The 21,447-nt window shown below is 49.0% G+C and overlaps 3 protein-coding genes across 4 annotated transcripts; 1 reads left to right on the forward strand and 2 right to left on the reverse strand.

Moving 5' to 3' along the window:
• Window positions 1-1,104: 1,104 nt before the first annotated feature.
• On the reverse strand, window positions 1,105-9,943 carry CSTF1 (cleavage stimulation factor subunit 1). Its single transcript, XM_048321947.1, has 7 exons — window positions 9,142-9,943; window positions 8,240-8,401; window positions 7,309-7,504; window positions 5,768-6,045; window positions 4,723-4,920; window positions 3,844-4,234; window positions 1,105-2,583 (listed from the first exon to the last, which is right to left on the reverse strand). Exons 1-7 carry the CDS (start codon window positions 9,259-9,261, stop codon window positions 2,324-2,326), a joined length of 1,605 nt encoding a protein of 534 aa, XP_048177904.1. The 5' UTR covers window positions 9,262-9,943; the 3' UTR covers window positions 1,105-2,323.
• Window positions 9,944-10,181: 238 nt separating this feature from the next.
• Window positions 10,182-15,451, forward strand: AURKA (aurora kinase A). 2 transcript variants are annotated; one of them, XM_048321989.1, is made up of 9 exons: window positions 10,182-10,251; window positions 10,403-10,490; window positions 11,151-11,433; window positions 11,964-12,063; window positions 12,683-12,874; window positions 13,097-13,235; window positions 13,582-13,730; window positions 14,286-14,460; window positions 14,753-15,451. In XM_048321989.1, exons 2-9 carry the CDS (start codon window positions 10,437-10,439, stop codon window positions 14,936-14,938), a joined length of 1,278 nt encoding a protein of 425 aa, XP_048177946.1. In that variant the 5' UTR covers window positions 10,182-10,251; window positions 10,403-10,436; the 3' UTR covers window positions 14,939-15,451. The 2 variants fall into 2 exon arrangements, with proteins under 2 accessions (XP_048177946.1, XP_048177947.1); XM_048321990.1 differs by lacking the exon at window positions 10,182-10,251 and adding an exon at window positions 10,256-10,273.
• A 422-nt stretch (window positions 15,452-15,873) lies between these two features.
• Window positions 15,874-20,751, reverse strand: FAM210B (family with sequence similarity 210 member B; the record flags this gene model as incomplete). The annotated part of the gene is made up of 3 exons (XM_048321991.1): window positions 15,874-17,967; window positions 19,036-19,208; window positions 20,716-20,751. Coding segments are annotated over 3 exons (426 nt in total), but the record flags the coding sequence as incomplete, so codon positions are not given.
• Window positions 20,752-21,447: the final 696 nt, after the last annotated feature.

Below are 21,447 nucleotides of genomic sequence, written 5' to 3' on the forward strand. Positions count from 1 at the left end.
ACAACAAGGAGCTGCACAGGCTTGATAAGACACTGCTGCCACAGGATTTCGCAGCCAGGTTTTCCTGGCTTTCCAAGTGGTCTCAGCTTTCATGGCCCTGAGGGCAGCAGGAAGCAGGAGCCCATCAAGAATGGGCACTCAAGGCACCTCCAGACTTCCACAGGGAAAGGTGATTCCAGAGAGTCATGGAATGGTTTGGGTTGGAAGGGACCTTAGGGACCACCTCATTCCATGGGCAGGGACACCTTCCACCAGACCAGGTTGCTCCAAGCCCCCTCCAACCTGCCCTTGGACATTAAATTTCACCCCAGGGTTGCATTTCCTCCCTCAATAGGACGAGTTCAGTTTTTCCCAGCCCTTCTTTCTCCAACAGAAACCCACCGACCTTCTGGCCTCAGAAGATGTCCAGGACATGGAAAGGCAGCAGGGTGCCAAGGGCAGGATGGTTTTGTGTTAACAAAGGAACTTTCTGCACTTGCACTGCAAGTTACAGCCCACAGAACTGAGGAAGCTCAAGGTGAGAGCTCACACATTGTTCACAACCACAGCGGTGCTTGAACATGTAAACCACCAAGAGGGTTCTAAAAGTAGATTCCAAACACCAAGAACAAGTGCATTAATTATGGACAGGTGCTTCAGCAGAATTAAAAAAGGTGGCACCAAAAAAAAAAAAAAAAAAAAAAAAAAAAAAAGCCACTGCTGTCACCCACCCCACATCACCCTCAGTGACTGTGTCAGGACTTCCCTTTTCCCTCCCCCCAGCTCTGCTTCTCCTTGTTCCTCCAGCAAAAAAGCCACCAGCATCACTATCTCTTGCCACCACTGCTTCTGAAGAGTCAGAAACTCAGAGGCAGAGGAGCAAAGAGGACTGAGCCTCAGAAATGTTTTGCATACAGGGAGCTTTTCAAGAGAAAATGAAATTTCATTCTTTTAAAAAGAACATCCCACATTCTCCACTTGGAGTCTATAATTGCACCTGATTCAGGTGTAACACAACAAATTCATCATTCCCAAGTCCCCAAAGCCCCAGCCTCCCATATTTGATCCACTTCTCTTTTGTTATATAGAAAACAAATACAATCCCTTTTTTATGTATCAAAGAGCTTTTTAAAAAGCAATCTTTATTTAAATACAGACAAAACCTGTACCCTCACCAGCCCTTGACAATTCCTCAGTGTGATGGGAAGTTAATCCAGCAGCAAGAACCACCTCACATTGAAATTCCCTCATGAAGGCAAGTGCTGAGCTCTGAGCAAAGGAGCTCCCAGCTGTGATGCCCAAAAGCTCTGCACGAGGAGGCCTCCAAGAACAAGTTTAAGGCTCTGCTCAGGCAGATCTCTGGGAGAACAAGTAATGAATTTTCCAACTTAGAGAAGTTTTAAGCACAGTTTCTTAACGATGGGCACTGGGTTTGTGACTAATTAAAGAATGTAATTCAAGTGCTGTGTAACAGATATAGATGAAGGTTTCTCAGTCAAATGGAACAGTGACATTTCTGAGGTACATACACAAAAATTCAGATGCACAAGTTTCTTTCTTTGAGAGGATACTAAAGGTCTCTAAGGCAAAATTATTGTCATTTTCACCTGCAGCAGCACTGTCACATTTTAGTTGCAATGTGGATATTCCTTAAAACGATTAGAAATTCACTTTGAGGTCCCACTTGTTAAGCTAAATTCAAAATGAGATGAAATCTGAGTTTTAACACCAGAACTAGAAGACCATTTCTTGAATTCATCTGAACAGTTTAAAATCCTGTTTGAATTCTTATGGCACAACTCAGAACTGAAGGACCACTTGGCCAATAAACAAAAAACACAAAAAAGAATTCACCAAAACCCCAGACTGAAAGATACAAACCAGAGCTTTACAAACAATGAATTGTGGCTGAAGGCAGCTTAAGGCTTCATTAACGCATCTACACCAAGTTCTGCTGCTCTTTGTGTGATCTCTTCTCTACCACAGTTCAGTGGGATTGCACAAACACAACTCAGAGCAGAACTGGCTCCTTCTGCCCAGTTTGAGCAAGACACAGTCCCATTATCCCTTGTGTGATTCAGAAAGGCAGGGGAACAAGCTTAGCCCTTCCTGCCAGGATCATTTTATTCTCCACCCCCCTCCCTTCAGTACAATTAGAGATGACTTAAAAAATTAAACCACGCACACTAATAAAAAAATTAGTGTGGGGTGAAGAGCGTCAGTATTTTGTTATCTCCTGCCACGTCTGACAGAATTCAGCCCGGGCCCAGCGCGGCTTCCCCGGAGGCAGCTGTTGGCAGTACAATCCCACAGGGCTGCAGCAGCTCTGCTTGCAAAGCTCTCCTTAGTCTGTCGTGGACCTCCTGTACCAGAACCTGGCCCTGTAGTCGTCACTGCAGGTCATGAAGCCGGGGTTGGTGGGCGAGTGCACGATGCAGCGCACGATGCTGTTGTGCCCCAGGGACAGGAGGTTCCTGCGCTCGGCAGTTCTGGAATCCCAGCAGCACAGACTTATGGTCCTTTCATCTGGGAGCAGCACGTAATCTTCTGTGTGGTTGAACACAGCCTGAGTCCTGTGTACTTGGCGGCCACTCAAACCAGCACCTAAATACAGGCAGCAAAATAGTGACTTTTAGGAAATTTGCAATGCCTAAGAATAATTTTCTGTAAGTATCAACTTTCTACAAAGGAGCTGTAGAAAGCTCTGCTGTCCAACCGCTTCCACAAGCAACAAGTGATGCAGGGATGAATATTCTTTTGTAGTTACAGGACCAGGAAGATTTGAGTCCAACCTGTGACCCATCCCCACCTCATCACCCAGCCCAGAGCACTGAGTGCCACATCCAGCCCCTCCTTGGACACCTCCAGGGACGGGGACTCCAAACATCCCTGGGCAGCTCCTGCTAAGGCCTGACCACCTTCTGCATGGGGAAATTCCTCCTGGTGTCCATGTATATATTCTAAAACTACCTACTGCAGCTGTGCCAAGTCCAAGCCTTTACCTTTAAGAGTATTTTTGCCTGAGGCTTTCAGCTGTGACCAAGGGGAAAGAGCACAGAGAGGAGAACCCACAGACTCTGGTGATCCTTGAGGAATTTCCAGTGTATTTATCACATGGCACACGTTGTATGACCTGCCTTGGCCATACCCTCAGATAAAATGTGCTTCCTATACAGACACTGACAGTGCACCGCACACACCAAATCCTACCTGGGATCCCGCACAGGTTTCCCGGGAAAGTGCTGCTCCCTGCTGGCCGGGAGCAGGAGTGCAAAGAGAGCTACAAACCCCAAAGCTGACACACACCCATCTTCGGCATCTTTTGTGCTCCTACTGCTTAAGCACATCAATGCTTGACCCCAAAGGCTCTCCACAGTTGCTGTCACATGCAAAGCTTCCACAGCCTTCCTTATTCCCTAAATCCTGCTGAGATCCAAGCATGCTCCAAGGATGACCACCTCGCACACAACTGCAAACTTGAAGCTTGTAGGTACATTTCAGAGTATTGCAATGGCTATAGAGCCGCAAGAGTTAATGGTTAAATCAACTGCCCTGAAGTAGGTTCAGTGTTTCTTATTTTTCCCTAATTCAGTGGTAACTTCCCTCCAAAACAATGGAGTAACGATGTCAGAAACTTCTCCAGATCTACTCTGACTAAATACGTTTACACTGACACACACAAGCACAGCTTCTCTTCTGGAATTAGTCTACAGGAAGTGTTTTCAAAAATCTGGGGTAATTTATCCTCAAAGCAGCAGTTTCTCCATTGCCTTTAGGAATCGTTATTGTTCTGACAGTATTTCCAGCCCTGCCATGGCTCAGCACCTGGAAAAGAAGGAGGCTGGAAGGTCACCTGCTACGTACCTGTGTATTTCACCAGCGTCCGACCAGTGGATATCTCCCAGAGCTTAGCTACAGAGTCTTTCCCACTGGACAAGATATACTTGGAATTTTTGGAAAAAATGGCAGAGCAGACTTCAGCTCCATCGTGTGCCTTCTCAAAGGTGGTGATGCAGCGGTTGGAGACCCCATCCCAGAGTTTGATGCAGCCGTCCTTGCTGCCCGTCACGTACATGTTGGCGCTGGCGTTGTAGCTGACGGAGCAGATGGCGTCCGTGTGCTGGTCCTGGGGGTTGCAGGACACGAAGCACTGGAAGGTGTTGATGTCATACAGGCGTAATGTTGGGTGCTGGGTCCCCACCAGGATGAAATCCCCAGAAGGGTGGAAAGAAATGGAGCGTAACATCTCTGCTTCCTGTTGGATTAAATATGCACAGTGGGGTGAGGAAGGAAAAAATCTGAAATGGGAGGGTTAGTGCTGGTGGTGTTAAAATGCTAAAATACTACTGAAATTATCAGCACAAATAATGGGATTGAAGGGACAGGCTGCCTGTGGCTGCATTGTAGCTTTTGTCCTAGAGCAGCCTGCAGTGCCTCCTCATTTTTGGGATATCACATCGCCCCAGCCCACCAGCACCTAATCCCAAATGCTCCTCCAAAACAAAGATAATAAAATTAACTTCCAAGTTATTCATATTAGAGTTGGTCTAATGAACAAAAAGCTGACTGGCACTCATTTAAATACAGGTGTCCATGATGCACAAACTCAAGACACAATGTCTGTAATGTCTGCCAGTGTTGCACCTGTGTCCCCCTGCACCCCGAAACCCTGAGGCACAGGTCAGCTCACAACACCTCAGCACTCAAACATCTGAGCTGTGGCTGCTCTGAACAGTATCTCACCTGGATATACTTGAAGGCTCTTTTGGCAGAAGGTTTTGAATAATCAAACAATTTAAGTGTGTAGTCCCTCGACCCAGATGCCAGGATCTGTTCTGTTGGGTGGAAAGCCAAACACGTCACTTCATCCACGTGATCGTACAGAGTCCGGATCACTGGGTGGTTTTCCATGTTCTGCTGGGCTGTCTCATTCATCATGACCTACAAAGAACATTTAACATCTTGCTGTTGGAAAATAGAGCAGGTTTTTGACAAGAAAAGTAGGTTTTAGGCTTGCCAGAGTGAATGAACAGCAGCTCCTTTCTGACATGACCAGGCAGAGAGTCTGTTCCCTTCATTATCTGAAGGCCCTTTACATGTCAACAAGTAAGATCCCTGTGTCTTTATGAAGGTCAAAACTACTTGGCTCAAGGACAAAGCAGTTTCAGTGGCAGAGAACTGGTGCAAGAAAACATCACCTTCATAAAGAGCCCAAAGCAAAACACTGACTGCTGGAAGAATCGAGAGAAGCTGCACCAAAACTGCAGCTCTTTGCTGACCATTTGGTGTGTGCTCTGAGCAAAAAAATCCCACTTTTCGTTGCCACCTGCTAACTGCCTTGGAGAAAGATGAAGCAAATCAGTGTGTGAAACAGCTCTGAAATACCCAGTGGAAACATGGGTGGCCGTGGGGGCTGCAGAGGCCACAGGTGGGTTCAGCATGAACTGTGGTCAGACAATACAGCCATGATCAGCACCCAGAAGCCACTTCTAGCTCAGTTCTCTCCCTGCTGCCAGGAGTGACACCAGTGTCCCTGCCCTGGTTCTTCTTCCTTCAACAGGACTTTACAAGCAGCTGCTGGAGTAGGGAATATGTTGAGACAGGTATTTAGTCCAACCCACTGAGGCAGCCACAAGGTACAGGCATGGTATGGAGAGAACTCCCAGAGTGGTTACATTTCCCGAGTTATCCCAATGGGCATGGCATGGACAGAATTCCCAGTATGACAATCCCTTACCTTGCTGGGCATGCCATGAACACAACTCCCAGAGTGGTTCCAATCCCTTACCTCAATGGGCATGGCACTCTTGGCCAGCATCCTCTCGGTGTCCAGGATTTTGATGGAGGCATCAGCTGACCCTGTGGCTATTAACTGTCCATCCCTGCTGTAGGTGGCCACCCGGCAGGGCCCTTTGTGGGATGTCACGTAGCAGGTCTCGTACTCGGATGCCTCGGGGGACATGGTCTGCACGTCGGCGTCAAACTCCAGGTCGATGCCGGTGCCCGGTGCCACGGTGTCTGAGCGGCCGATGGCGTACTGGACGGCGCTGTCATCGTTCTCCATGCCTGGGGACACACAGGGCACGCCCTCAGGGCAGGGACCCTTCTCCTCAGCCCCTGCCACGGCTCCGGGGAAGGTTCTGGGAAAGGCAGCCCAGAGGGTGAAGCTGAGCTGGCAGAGCAGGTTTGGTCACACAGCACTGGGGAGGAATGAATGGGAGCTGGGCTGCGCTGGGGCAGGCACAGCTCCTCCTTAGCTGTGGGAATACCCCAGTGAGACTGGAAAGTGCTGATAAATGCACTGAGAATCAGTCACTGGCTGTGGACAGGCCTCTGGTCAGCTTTTCACAGGGGAACAACAAGCCCCAACATCATTACTTGAGTTTTAAAGCAAAAAACCCAAAGGCAATTACTGATTCTTTTCCTATTTTATGGCACTGAAGCCAAACTATCCCAGCATTGCAAGGGAAAAATGTTACTGTTCTTCAAACCCACTTTAGAGATTTTTATCTTTATTTCCAGGATGCAGCCACAGACCAGAGAGTTCAGCACTGGAAGTGGCAACAGGGCAGACACAAAGAGTTTTCAGCCCAGTGCTGATGTTTTTGCTGCTTTCATCTGCTCATTTCAAGTCTAAAATTTATATTTCAAACAGACACAAGGCTTCACAGATTTATACCCTCAGCACTCAGCTTGTTCAGGCAGCAGAACCAGTTGAGTTACACACAGTGTCATGGCCAGAGCTCTTCCAGGACTTGGTCAGCTTGTTCCAACAGCAGCTCAGGGGTTTTCCCTGATTTCCCTACGCTGTGGCACTTCCAGAGGGAGTACAGGGAGAGAACAGGTGACAGCCCTGCTGAGGCCCCAGACTGTGAAGCTCTTTCCTGGGGACTGATATATAAAAGCCAGCAAAGATTGCCAATGGAAGGACCTGCTCCCTTTCCAACACTGTCAGGAACAACCAGATAGAAATAATTACTTTTAAAGTCAGCAGAACTGTGAAGGTGACGTTTTCCCTCAGATCTGTGGGCTCAGTGTTCCCATTTACTGGGATGTTTTGAGAAAGCTACCACTCACCCAGGATGCTGAGTGTCCTTAGAGGAGTTCAAGCAGATTTGGGCAACACTCAGGGATCTGGTTTGTTTCTAAAGAAACAGGAATGCCCTTCAAAAAACCCCACAGAAGCAAAGGCCGTACCCAAATGTACAAGTGTTGTGCTATTACCAGACACCACCTTTGCATCAAAGGTGTCTTTCCAGTGACACCAACTCTTAATTCACTGGGGATTTAGAAACTAGACTTTTATGTCAGCTTTTGATTCCAGCTTACCTAACTTAATTAGGTGCAGCAGTTGTTCAGAGGGTGCACAGACAGACTGTGGTTTGATCTCATTTATCAAGCCATTGGCAATGTTGATGTATCCATCATAGAGCAGCTGACTAATTATCAGTTTGTAAAGTTGCTGACGGTCTTTCAAACTGACTTTTGTCCTATACATTGTGAGCAGGGACTGCCTTGGGGGGGCCTGGAATGAAGAACAAAAATCACATACAAGAGAGTTGCATGAAACCACCAGCACCTTAGAACAAATCTCAGTGCAGACACCAAATGTTGCTGTGGTTTTGGTGAAAAGCAGAGATGGAGGGAGGAAACTGGGGGGGACAGAGGAGGAAAAGGGGAGAGAAAGGGGAGGAAACAGGGAGGAAAAGGTGGGAGAAAAGAGAGGAAAAGGGAGAAGGGGCAGGAAGAGGCAGGAGAAAGGGGAGGAAAAGGGGAGGAAAACGCAGGAAAAAGGGGGGGAAAAAGGGAAGGAAAAGAGGGGAGAAAGGGGAGGAAAGGGCAAGAGAAAGGGGAAGAAAAGGAAAGGAAAAGAGGGCAGAAAAGAGAGGAAAAGAAGAGGGAACGGGGGAGGAAAAGAGAGGGGAAAGGGAAGGAAAAGGGGAGGAAAAACCTGTTGCGCTTGCTAGCTATGTAAATGAAAATCTCCGCCATAAACCGCCCCGGACTGTGCTAAGCAGCACCAGAGCCGGCAGCGGAGCCGCGGCACGAGCGAAACGACCCAGCCGGTGCTGCCGGCGGGCCCGGGCTCCGATGGATGGATGCACGGGGCGCGCAGGACAGCACCGCGCCGGCCCCGCCGCCCTCCCTGCGGGGGCCCCGCGCCCTCCCCGCCCTCCCGCCGGCCGCGGGCGGCCCGCAGCCCCGTGGCGGGCGCTGGCGGAGCCGCGGGCGGCGCGGCCCCGTCGGTGCCGGTACGTACCGAGCCTTCCTTCTGCCGCCCGCGCTCTGCCCCTAAGATGGCGGCGGGAGCGCGGAGCGCATCGAGCGGCGGCGGCGGCAGCGGCGGGGGCGGCCGGGCCCGCAGGACGCTCCTCCGCGAAGGCTGCTGCATCGAGCGCCCGCACATCGATGGGAGGCGGCTCTTGGGGGGGAGGAGGGGGGCGACACAACGGGGCGGCGTCACGTGACCGCCACACCCCGCGCATCACGTGACGGGGAGGCGGGGAGTCACCCCCCCCCCCCCCCCCACCCCCCCATGGCGGGGGTCCCGAGCCCCATCCCCGCTTCAGGGGGTCCCGGCGCCCCGCTCCCCTTTCCCCCCCTTCTGGGGATCCCGGGGTCCTTCTCCCCGTCCCCCCTTCCGGGGGTCCCTCTTCGCCATTCCTCCCCTTCTGCGCGTCCCGCTCCCCATTCTCCCTTCCAGGGATCCCGCAGGTTGCTCTCCCCATTCCTCCCCTTCCAGGGGTCCCGCTCCCCATTCTCCCTTTCAGGGATCCCGGGGGTCGCTCTCCCCATTCCTCCCCTTCCGGGGATCCCGAGGGCCCATCCTCCCGTTCCCCCTTCCGGGGATCCCTCTCCCCATTCCCATTCCCCCTTCCCGGAGCAGCAGGGCCTTGGCGGAGGCCGCAGAGCCGCGCTCGGGGCGGGATCGCGGGCGGGGCAGCGGCGCGGGCCCGGCCGCCACCGGGCGCGGGGGGAGCCCGGGGGTTCTTTTGTGTCGCAGCCGCAAAGCTCCGAAGCGCCGCTTCCGCCAGACCCCGGATCCCAAACACGGCGACGTGAACGGGCTGGGAATTAAGTTGCTGGCGCTGCTGTCCAGCGCTGCGGGCGGGCCCGGCCCCGTCCCCAGCGCAAACCGTCCCCTCCCCGAGTCCTACTCACGTCAGCCTCGAGAAAGGGCAGCCGGAGCGGGCGCGGGTCGAGCAGCGGGGCTGCCATGCTCCCCATGCCCCGGGGCAGCTGTCGTCTGTCACACGCTGCAGCGACACGGCGACCCGACATCTTCTTTTTACCTATCCTGAACCACTTGTAAACACCAACACACACAACCAGGGTCTCCTTCGCTCTTGTTTTCAGCACCGCGGAGACAGTGAAAAGTTGCCTTGGATCGCAGTTCTTCACAAGCCCCAAGTGCCGACTGGAGTTTCCTCGCTCCGCGGCGCCTCGCAGGGACCCGGGGGCTCCGGGCTGCGGGGCAGCAGCGCCTCACGCCGCGCTCACTGCGCTACTCACGGGCCGCGTTCGCTGACCGGCCGCGCTCCCGCTGTCCCGGCGTCTCCTCGGGAGCCGCGCGGGTCTGGGCGCTGTCGGGGGCTGCGACGCGAGGGGTCCGCGCGTCGCTCGGGCCGGGCCGGGCGGTGCCTTCGCACTTCGCACTCGCCCTCAAGCGCTGGCGGCACGTGGCGCTGCCCGGGGCCGCTCGGCCGGGACGCACCGGGAGGCTCCGGCCCTGCTCGGCCCGTCCGGGGGGGCACCCACACAATGGCCCCGCTCGCGCTCGGCCCCACGCGCGGTGGCAGCACCGCCGCTCCCCGGCCTTGCCCGGGGGTGGATGGGGGTGTCTCGGGGGGAGGTCTGGCGGGAGCGGGACTGACCTGGCGGCGCTCCCGGGTGCGGGGCGGAGCGGAGGCGGCGGCGGCCACAGGTGGGAGCGCGGCGCGTTACGCGATTTGCGTAGCGGAAGCGGCGGCTCGGCCGGCGGGAAGTGCGCGGGCGGCGCGCGCCGGGGGGCGCGGCGCTACGCAAAGTGCGTAACGCGCCGCGCGGCGACAACGCCGGCGGACGGGCGGGCGCGGCGCGTGCGCCCCTCGCGGCGCGGCGGAGCGCGCTCGGCAGCCAATGGGCGGGCGGGCCGCCCGCAGGAGGAGCCAATCAGCGTGCGCGGACCGCGCGAGGGCGGCCAATGGCGGGCGGCGGGGGTTTAAAGGGGTACTTAAGGCGCGGCGGTTTGAATTCAAACAGCTCCAGCGGCCCTGAGGTGGCGGGCCCGGGGTGAGCGGCGCGGCCTGGCCTGGTTCGATGGGGGTGCGGGCAGGGGGGTGTTAGTAAGGGATTGCTATCGATAAGGGCTGGTGATTGATAAAGGGCCCGAGACCTCCTGTACTCCGGTCACTGACCGCCGTTGGCTCCCTCTCGCCCGCAGGCAGAGCTGTACGTGCTGCTCCCGCTCGGGCGCTATGGACAGGAACATGAAAGAGAACCACGCCGCGTACCCCAGCCGCGCTGCCAAGGTAAAGGCCTGAAATGCGCGGTTTATGTTCATCTTCCTGAGCAGTTTCCTCTACTGGATCGTTGGTCTCGATGCCTGGGAGTTCGCCATTAAAATTCTGTAGGTCTGGTCTGTTCAGGGAGTGGCGGTTTTTGCGTTTCTCCTATCGCACATTCGCTACAGGTTTCAAATTAGTAATTTATCTTTCAGTAGCTTTCTCGTGGACAAAACAGTGCCCAGAGCTGACTTTCTTTATTTACTATTATTAATATTAGTATGTCTTATTAAATGGGGAAGGCCTCCTTATAATTTAAGTACTTAAGATCATTTAAAGAGTAAGCAACTGTGTATAATCAAATTATTTTAGATACAGGTTTTAAAACCGAGCACTGTGTCAATGTCACTATTGATACACATGTGCAGCAGTGCCCAAGATCACCCTGATTACATATTTTTTTCTATTTAGAAACAGAGGTGCTTTCTCAATGTTTTAACATAAAATCAAGTAGACCTAGAAAGGTTTTAGAACAGTAAAAACAAAACTTCTTTTTAATTAATCTATCAATACATGATTTTTAGTGTTTCCGTTAATATGCTTTGTGTGGTTTTGCTATCCTGAATGGGGCTGTAAAGATTCTGGTGTGCTATTGTACAATTAACATGTCATCATTTCTCTTTGAAGGTTGCAAATCCCATTGGGGATGGCCCCAAACGTGTCCCTGTGTCCCAGCATTCAGCCCAGAGCCGGTTACTGACCAGTGGAGCTCCAGCACAACGTGTTCTGTGTCCTGCAAACTTTGCCCGGCGAGTTCCTGTGCAATCCCAAAAACCTGTACTGTCAACCCAAAAACTGTCCAGTAACCAAACAGTGCAGCAGCTCCGACCCAAACTGCCCCAGCAAGCCCCTGTGAGGCCTCAGGCTGCAAGCAAGAGGAGTGAAAAACCTCCCCAGGCTGCAGGACCTGGTAATTCTGAGGATGATTTACATGTGTGTGCAGCAGTGACACTCAGGACACTCCCTAAAGCTGCTGCTGGGCTGGCAACAGGCCTGGAGGGAAGTTCCTGGTTGTGCCCCCAAACAGAACAGCAGTACATGATTCACCTCCGGTGTCACTGCACCATCCTTGTGAATTTATCTCTAAATTAACTACTTAGAGCCAATATGCTGTTAAAAACTTCCAGGTGCTCAGCAGCCAGCTGGGAGTTAGTATAATTGGCACTCAGACCTTACAGGTTTTTCTGAGATTCATGTACAAGAATACTTTTTTCTGGGGGGAGAATTAATGGGTTTTTATTTTTAGAAAGCTTTTAAAATTACATTTTGCCAGTGCTGTTCCTTTCCTAGCAGTCAGTTATGGTAGGTTGCATAAAATATCATTGAATGTATTCTAAAAGCTGCTTCAGATGATGCACAGGGGTTGATTTGCTCCTATGTGTGTGTCTGTGTTGTGTTTGTGGGTCTGGTTCATAAACTGATTTATTTCTCTGTACACAGCAAAAAACCCTGAAGCTGAGAGCACCTCTGAACAGAAAATTGAAGAGCCTGCTAAGAAGAAGACTGAAGAGCCTAAAAAGAAAAGTGAAGAGACTAAAAAGTAAGTTTTATGCCTAAATTCTGGACAACTGAGCCCTGCTGGAGTTCCCTTGGTTGTGGAGCCTGGTGACCCTCACACTTTGCAGGCACAACACAAGGAAAGCTGCCTTGGACCTGGCAATTTGTCAGGAACAAGGACTTGCTGTAATCTAAAGAAAGCTTTGCTAAATGCAGAGTAGCTCTTCCCATGGGAGAACACTGATAGCTGCTGCCCCTGTCATGAAAGGTACTCCTGAAAACAAAGCCTCCCTCATTGGGGCAGGAGGCTGGAGTCTAATGTGGGATGAAATTGCATTTGTTTATGGCAACTTTAAATTGTTTTGCCATGCCCTAGTGATGTGGCTGGGTTAAGAGTATCTAAAGGAGCCCAGCTTGGCAAACACAATTTCATTTTGTAGTAGTGTGGTTGGGGTAGTGTCTGCAAAAGCTTCAGGAACAAAGAAAATAGCTTTCAGAACTTCCTTTTGAAAAATGTCCATGCCTACTTGATTCTCTTGGTGTTTTCTTACAGACTAAAGTCTAGTTTAGAGCCCTAAGCATCTTTTGAACAGGAACGTTACAAACTATAAATTTGAGTCAAAGCCAACACAACTATCCAGCTTTTAACTTTCCTCTTGCAGAAGGCAATGGTCTCTTGATGATTTTGAAATTGGTCGTCCTCTGGGGAAAGGAAAATTTGGGAATGTGTACCTGGCGCGTGAAAAACAGAGCAAATTTATTCTTGCACTGAAAGTGCTCTTTAAAACACAACTTGAGGAAGCTGGCGTAGAACATCAACTACGAAGAGAAGTGGAAATACAGTCTCATCTTAGGTAAAATTTAGTGACTAAATACTCTGCTTTGTTTGCATCCAAATAAAGTAACCTTGATTATGATAAGGTTTTCCCTTTATGATAAGATTTCCTTGTTGTGAGGTGAAGGAACACTTATGGGATGAAATTCCCATGCTTGCCTTGAAAGGGGGGAGCAGGACAGGGAAATTAAAGGTTTTGGACAAACGCCTGGTTCAGAAGAACATTGAAATCTCTTTGCAGGCACCCCAACATTCTCAGATTATATGGCTACTTCCATGATGTGACAAGAGTCTACTTGATCCTGGAGCATGCACCTCGTGGAGAAGTCTACAGGGAACTTCAGAAGCTCACCAAGTTTGATGAGCCAAGAACTGCTACTGTAGGTTGTTCCAGCTTCCTATCATTACTCTGTGTATCTGGGATATCTGTGGGATAGTGCCAGCTCTTCAGATCACGTTCTGTGTTCTGCTGGAGAAACTGAGATTCCTTAGCTGCTAGCTGGCATAGGGACAGGGAATAACTGGGAAGACTTAGTGCTGTGCAGGAATTTATGTTCAGAATTGTTTAATATTGCAAGGCACAGCCTGTATTGCCAGACTTCAAGGGTTAAGGAATAATTGCTTTAACTTAAAACTATAATTATGCCTCAAAAAAGCTGTGCTGCAGCCAGATAAACTCAGGTGACGATGCCATTGTGGCTTAAAGATTGTTCTTTCTGCACCCAGTACATCACAGAACTTGCAGATGCCCTCTCGTACTGTCACTCCAAGAGTGTGATCCACAGAGACATCAAGCCAGAGAACCTGCTGCTTGGATCAAATGGAGAGTTAAAAATTGCTGACTTTGGGTGGTCTGTGCATGCTCCATCTTCTAGGTGAGAATTCAGTCTCTTCTGCAGTGAACTCCTGTAGTCAGTGTTAGTTTTTGTGTCAGTTGTGGAAGGGAGGTTATATGTGAACTTCTTAAAATACTGGTGAAAAATGCTGGTACAACAGAGGTCTTAACAGTCAACTGGTGTGGGAGTGTTGTTATCCTGATTTTTAGGGCAAACCTTGCTGACCCTGAAAGAGATGTAGGTTACTGCAGGCTTACCATGGTCCCTGAGATGACAAACCAGCACTTGCACTCAAACATTACACTGCCAGTTTGGTTATTTCTTAGAGAGTGTGACATTGCACCCGACAAGAGAGGAACAGATTTGTTCTAGCAAGTTGAAGAAGGTGTTGAAGGGGTGAAGAAAGGAGCTAAGACTAGTTGCAGGAGAAGTAGAAAATGTCTTGCTGGCTTTTCTTTCCCAGCTGTTGTGGTGCTGAGCCCATTCAGGTGGGTGCACTGAGGTGCAGATGATTGCCAGCATTAGTCTTTATCTGGCTCTTGAAATAGATCCTATAATTATCTTCATCAATGATTAATTTGGATTTTTCTTCAGGAGAACAACTCTCTGTGGGACACTTGACTACCTGCCTCCTGAAATGATTGAGGGAAGAACACATGATGAAAAGGTGGATGTTTGGAGCCTTGGCGTTCTGTGCTATGAATTCCTTGTAGGGAAACCACCTTTTGAAGCAGCAACCTATCAGGAAACCTACAGAGCTATTTCCAGGGTAAGTGCCAGTGCTTATCTGGGTTGTGCTTTTAGTTCTAGAAAGGTTTAAGTTTGAAGCATGAAGAAAACAGACACAGTAATACACAAATACTTCTACAACCTGTGAATTATGATGAACCAGGATTATGATGAAATGATTTGGTGTCTTCTTAATAGGCAGAAGATGCACAGCCTGCAAGGCTGGCAAAGCTTTCAAGGTGTAACTTGGAGGTTGATTAGAGCTCTTTGGTTCTATAGTTTGGTTATTGCTAAAGAACTTTTGTGTAATTTTTAATGTCCTTTCTCCTTAGGTGGAATTCAAGTTTCCTCCATTTGTAACGGAAGGTGCGAGGGATTTAATTTCCAAGCTCCTGAAGCATAACCCCTTCCATCGCCTGCCCCTGAAGGATGTCCTTCTCCATCCCTGGATCACAGCAAACTCTACAAAGATTCCCAGCAGCAAGAAGAGTGATGGTGCTGCCCCATCCAAAACATAGTTTTAGGAGGGTGACTTGTGGGATCAACAAGAGGAGCCTTGTACTGTGACTACTGTAATGCTTACAATAGGAAAAGCAGGTCTTGGAATCTAGTGGCAATTGGGATGCAAATCCTTGGGTTGGCTGATGTCTTACACTTGAATTGCAGCATCAAATTATTTGACTTCTAGCTGGAGCTTGGGGAATATTTAATGTACTTGAAATCCAGTTCCATGTGGGCCAGGTTTGTTGATGTAAAGCTGTTGCAGGCTCCTGTGCTGTGGTCTGTGCCGAAAATGATTCGTTGTTCCACCAAGAGAAGTTGTTGTTCTGGCTTATTGAACAGTGCAATATCCTGGCGATGCCTGCTCCTCCCTCCCTGGGCTGCTCAGGGTCTCCTACCTGTGGTGTAACCTGAAACTGAGCGAGGTGAATGCCTTTTTCAAGTGTTCTAGAAATGATGTGGCAATTGCTTTTGTCTCTAGTTTTAAATGTGAGCACTCAATTTGTAAAATAAAGACTTCCTATACTGCACCCAGCAGGGTCAGGTTCCTTGTGGGCACTGGTTGGCACTAGCACAGCTGAACTACTCCTGGTGCCAGAGGTGAATTCCCACAAGTGTAATTCCCACCTGTCAAAAAGGAAGCTCACACACTCATTTACTATCCCACAATCCCAGTTTAGGATTACCAGGTAAGTACCAAATGTGTTACTACTTAACCTGGTTGGTTTATTGAGAGCTTGGCCTGCTCTGTCCTTTTTCCAAGGAATTTATTCAAACATCTCCCATCTGATATCTTCCAGCCCTTTCTCTCAGAAGTACTTTCAGATGTGGTGTAACAGGAACTAACAACACCAGATGTTGTAAGACATTCCTTAAACTGGACCAAGGGTCAGGCCCCTTGCCACCAAAATAAAGAGACCAACTCTTTTCCAGTAAAACACTTCAAGCAAACTAAGAGAAAGCAATTTATTGTCTTTTCACTATAAGACTTGGCTATTTTATAAACAATTTAAAAAAATGATCCTTCTACAAGTAAGGATTCTAGAATTCAAAATATATTCTTGAATTAATTTAAAATATACTTTGCAAAAAAATTCATCTAAACAAACTGCCAGTAGTTTATACAACCCTATTTACCTTAACTAATCAGAAGTCTGGCCATAATTTATCTGAAGCTGTTTCTTTACAGCAAGAAATCTCTAGTTGAGTGCTGGTGCCTTCTACTGACTTAGGTACATTTATTTTGAAGGAGTTCAGCTTTACACAGGATTTTGAAAAAGAAGCTCTGAATATACCTTCTCTATCCAGTTTAAGACAAAACTTCTCAGAAATGATTCTGAAGTACACAAGGCTGCCTCAAGAGTTATTTAGGAATTCTTATCCTTGGTACACAGGAAAGCTGGGCCTTCCTGGGGGGGAAGGAGTTAAGGTGCAATTTAATGTTCTGGCTGAGGGGAGGCAAGCAGCTGCTCCATAACAAGAGGTTATTTGCTCCTCCTTTCCTCCCTCAGCCAACTCTCATCAAAACTCCACAATTCCTTCCTCCATTCACTAAATTTTAGCAAAAATCAAAAGCATCAGGCTATCTTCCTGCTATTTTACTTAAATCACAGCTCTGTATGAACAGATGTATCAGAGCCACCTTGGGGTAAGTGCAAGCACAAATGTGAAAAGAGCAGACAGCAGGTCCCAAACACCCCCAGATCTGGCTCAAACTCACAGCAGCACAGGCCTGAGCCCCAAACTCAGGCTTAGCCCAGTGTTACACTCATTTATGTTTTGGGATCAGTCTTTGGGTTAACTGGAAGGTGGAATGTGGATGATACATTCTAACACAACAGTGTGTCCATAAGGAAGGGCAACACCCCCTCATTGCTATACTCTCCACCCAAAGCACAGGAATTCTTCCTGGGATGCTGCAAATTGGAATGTTTGGACTTCACGTGCAGATTTGAGTTTCACCCACAGGAGCAGAGAGCTGCTGGGCTTACTTTAAAAAAAAAAAAAAAAAGTGTTTCCAGTACAAAGTCAGATCTCAAAATGCTAAACCTTCACCAGCTTATCTCTGCCTTGATGCTCTTTGGAGTATGTTCACAGAGGTAATTCTGGTTACAGTGACTTCAATAGACTCAGGATTTCTTCTGAGTCTATAGACATTAGGAGAAAAAAAAAAAGAACTTTAGTAAGGCTGGCTCCTAGCCAGCACATTTTCAGACAATAAAATCTTGGAATATGGAAGCACTACACGTAGTTTCAGAACAGTGCATCACCTATTGGTGACTAAACCAATTATGACTGTGCAATAATCCATCATATGGGTATTCCTACTTAAGTGAGTTCAGTGCCTGTGTTATACTGCAAGAGAGGCTATAACATAAGCCTCTCCTAACAAAAAACCACGCACCTGCCACTTTAGATTCCAATATATACCCTTTTCAAGAGAACTACCCCCCGTAGTGAGATATTGTTTATTCTACTGGAAAGAGAATCTCACTTTCTCAGCTACACAGTAATAAATGAGTGCTATGACTGTTTTGAAAAGGAAAAAAAAGGTTCAAAAAGCTGGATTATAAAGACCCAGAACTGTGCTCATTGTCAAGCATTTATATTCCCACTTGAAGTGCAAACCAGATCCCATTTGAACAGGTTTTTCCAAAGAGTAAGTGGCAAAAGGGAAAGGAGACAAGGACAGCACTTCTCACAATTACCTGAAAGACCAAGTAAGAAACGCAAAATGAGGTCAACCTGAACCCAAATAAGTCCTTTAAACTTTGCACCTGAAGAGCTACGTGGATGTGGAGCACTGGAAAACAAAAAGCCAGGCAGAGCTCAGGGGTTGGAGGCAGGGGGTTTGAAGAAGCCGACCTTGCGGCAGTAGCGGACGATGAAGGGCACGGACACCACGGTGATGCTGATGCGCACTGGGGCAAAGAGCTTGTGCACAGCATAGGCCAGCACGAAGGTGCTGGTGCCAGCTGCCATCCCGGACTGCAGCGAGACCTCAGTGAAGCCCAGCTTGAGCAGAACTGCGCTCATGTCCACACCGCTGCGGGAAGAGGGAAGAGGGCTTTAGTTTAAGATAGGAAAGATAAAGCGCTTGTTTTTCGTTCAGGGAATTTAATGTATCGTGCTTGCAACTCAGCCTTTAGAGATAAAATTTCTCTGCATAGTGATTCTCAAAATGTTACTGTGAATTTGTATTGGAACTTCATCTTCCCAAATTTTACGTTCAACTCTATTCTGTGTCTTGGGGAAATTTATCACCTAAGCACAGACCAGTGCAAACCAAACGAGGTACCTGTTGTTAGGCTTAGTGTTCTAACACAGGAGTACAAAGCTGTTAAAATGACAAATTATGTAAAATCTAGCAAGTGAAGGAAGTGTTACAGATCTCAAATGAGCATTATCCACCAAATTCATTAATATAGACATAGCAGATTTCATCAGGGATTTAACCATACCTTAAGGAAAAAAAAATGTTATTACCCTGTCCCACGATGTAGTGAACAGGAGAAATCAGGCATTCACATATTCCCCACTGGAGTCAGGAATAAGCAGCAGGGAATGTTTGGAAAAACAACACATTCCCCTGTCTCCTCAGCTGGAACACCTCATGTAACTGATGCATTCTCACAAAGCCACACACAAAACTCCCCGCCTGACTCCCGTGCAGTTCTGTTACATTCTCACTGTAATTCTGTTCTAGTGGCTGCTGTTTTCTGCAGTTCCACTGCACAAACTGTGTTCAACACCCAGAAAAAAAAGTTTATCTCCAAGCCCCAGCACTTTTGCATGGCTCTATCTCTCCAGACCAAGCAAGAACAAAAGATATCTGCAAAACAAATACATTCTCTGCCCAGTCAGTTATGTTGGTGCTGTGTCTGCTGTTTTCACTGCTGATGAACCCGTGCAAAAAGACCTTGTACAGCTCTCTTGTCTCATGCCTGATGGGAGATCAGGTCCATTTATGGACCCATCCATACTCAAAATTCAGGAGGTGACTATAGATCTAGCAGGCATAAGGTGCCTGTCTCCTGCCAGAGGCAAGCACAATGGTAAATGTATTTTACTTTTACCATTACCCAGAGGTGGCAGACAGCTGTACAAACCTCACCTTGACACAGCCAAGTAGAAGATTCCCAGAGATACTAATGAAATTCCAACATGGAAGGAAACTCCTACAGCACCATATTCTTTAAAAACTTGTTTCAGCTGCTGGGATTTGTTGAGTTTCTTGTTTTCAGCACTGGGATCAGTGGCTGTCTTTTTGAGGGGTTCATGTGCATCCTAGAAAGAAAACAATTAAAAGTATTTATTAGCATTATGCACAAGATCATATTCCAGTTAGTTGAACCAGTCTGAAATAATGAAAGAAGTGTCTTGCACACAGTGATTTGGGAAGACAGTAACTCACTTCTGCTCTTCCACATCAGCACAGCAGATGCTGTGGCAGAGCCCAGGCAAGCTCCCTTCTCCCAACTATTCCTGTCAAAGGGATGCACTGAGCTTGGCATAAATTCTTACACAATTCAAGTTTCATAATTAAAACCAGATTATTTGATCCAAATGTGTGCCAAGGCACACCCACACAGCTGCTTCAGACATGAGACTGAGGTGTCAGAGCTATTTGCTTCCACCCACTGCTCAGCTTTACCCAGCGACTCCTTGGAGCACAGCTTTTTGTTCCAGGGCTAAGCAGCCAGTGGCACTGGAAGCCCACCCGGTACCACTTAGTAACAGCTCCCTGATGGAAGAGATCCAACGTTTAAATTCCTATAAATCACCCTTAATGGATGAGCTGATAAAAGGAAGAACCGGGAACTGCAAGTGATGACAGGAACAAGCAACTCTGTTGCCACGGCATAGACAACAACTGCAGGGACATGCCAGGGCTGGTGTCAAGAGTCCAACTGCACTGAAAATGTTTGTCACAGTAGAAGTCATTGACAGATTTTTATTTTGAGTACATTTCAAGCGCAGAACTTCACACTAAACTATATGCCAAAGCAATCTGAAAAGACATTAGCAGAGGGTAGCAATGAGGCAGCCCTTGGAAACCCCCCATGCTCGCCAGAGAAGAAATACTAACAGGAGTAAAACATCTCCTGATTCTTGTATCTAAATTTTTCAAGCATAATGGATAATTTTAGATTTTTCTTTTGTGACTCATGAGCTCTGGGTCTTATGGACGGATCATAAGGACTGAAAACCTGCTTGTTCTGATCTTCCAAGTCCATTCCAATTCACCCATGTTCCCAGGCTCACACACCAGGAACGGTATTGAAGCAAAACGTTAAAAAAGAACCACTTCGACAGATACTATTTGGAGTACCCAAGGGAGTCATGTACGGAATAATGTACAGCTTAGCAAGTAAAGCTACTGCCTATTTCCATGTCATTCTGCTACAATATTTCAGCTAAAAAGCCGATTTTATTCGCATCATTCATGCGATTTAAAGCATGAAAACGTATCTAAACCACCCCGTGATGCTTCGCAACGAGGCAGCAGAAACCACGCCGCAAATTAAACCGTAGAAATTAAACTGTAGACGAGGCATCCCGGAAAGCTCACACTGACAATGTGACCACCAGCAGGTGCAAACCAGCTCCCACAGAAACCCGGGATAAACACGATTTTTTACTGATCCCATGGGGATGCGAGGGGGTGGAGGTGAAGACACCTCCAAAAAACTTAAAGACACCTCCAAAAAGCTGAGGAACACTTTCAGATGAGGGCATTTTGTGCCGTTCCGCGCAGCCCCGCGGCAGGCGGCCCCTCAGCCCTCACACGTACCTTGGCGGCGGCGCGGCGCGGGCCCGGCCCCGGCGGGAGCGCGGCCCAGGCGGGGCGGGGGGCGCAGCGCGGGGGGACGGGGGCCAGCAGCGGGGACAGCAGCGGGGACAGGCGGCACAGGCGATACATGGCGGCACCGCCGGCACACGGCAGCGGGGCGGCACCGGGGCGGCACCGGCCCGGCCTCCCGAGCGCGCACGATGGGCCGGGCACACGCCCCGACCGCCTCCTTAAAGCCGCAGCGGTCCCGGCCGTGAGGAAGGGATGTGTTCTGTCCAAGGCTCTGTGCTACCTGGCCTTGGACACTTCCAGGGATGCGGCAGCCACGGCTTCTCTGGGCAACCTGTGCTAGGGCCTCCCCACACTCACAGCCAAGAATTTCGTCTTAATATCCAGTCTAATAGTCTCTTTCATTTTGAAGTTTTATCCCTATGTCATGTCACTCCAGGCACTTGTAAATAGCCCCAAGAGTCACAGATTGTTCTAGGTTGGAAGGGACCTGCCAGAATCATGTTCAGCACAGGACAGCCCAGCAATCCCCAGCAAAGGAGAAGGATTCTTCCTCAGGAACTGGAGTGATGCAGCAAGGGGGAAGCGCTTCTAAACGGAGAGAGGGGAAATTCACACCCCAGCAATCCCAGCCTGGGCATCCCTGGGAGCGGTGTCCAAATGCTCCTGGAGCTCAGCCAGCCTTGGGGCTGTGCCCATTCCTTGGGGAGCCTGGTCAGTGCC

Source organism: Corvus hawaiiensis, chromosome 17 (genome assembly GCF_020740725.1).
Source record: "Corvus hawaiiensis isolate bCorHaw1 chromosome 17, bCorHaw1.pri.cur, whole genome shotgun sequence".
Taxonomy (NCBI): Eukaryota; Metazoa; Chordata; class Aves; order Passeriformes; family Corvidae; genus Corvus; species Corvus hawaiiensis.

Coding starts and splice junctions, on each gene's coding strand:
- AURKA (XM_048321989.1), top strand. CDS start 10,437: ATGGACAGGAACATGAAAGAGAACCACGCCGCGTACCCCAGCCGCGCT. Junction 10,491..11,150: donor ACCCCAGCCGCGCTGCCAAG/GTAAAGGCCTGA, acceptor TTCTCTTTGAAG/GTTGCAAATCCCATTGGGGA. Junction 12,875..13,096: donor GAAATACAGTCTCATCTTAG/GTAAAATTTAGT, acceptor ATCTCTTTGCAG/GCACCCCAACATTCTCAGAT.
- CSTF1 (XM_048321947.1), bottom strand. CDS start 9,261: ATGTCGGGTCGCCGTGTCGCTGCAGCGTGTGACAGACGACAGCTGCCC. Junction 8,402..9,141: donor TGCCCTTTCTCGAGGCTGAC/GTGAGTAGGACT, acceptor CTCCCCCCCAAG/AGCCGCCTCCCATCGATGTG. Junction 6,046..7,308: donor GCTGCACCTAATTAAGTTAG/GTAAGCTGGAAT, acceptor GTGTGTCCCCAG/GCATGGAGAACGATGACAGC.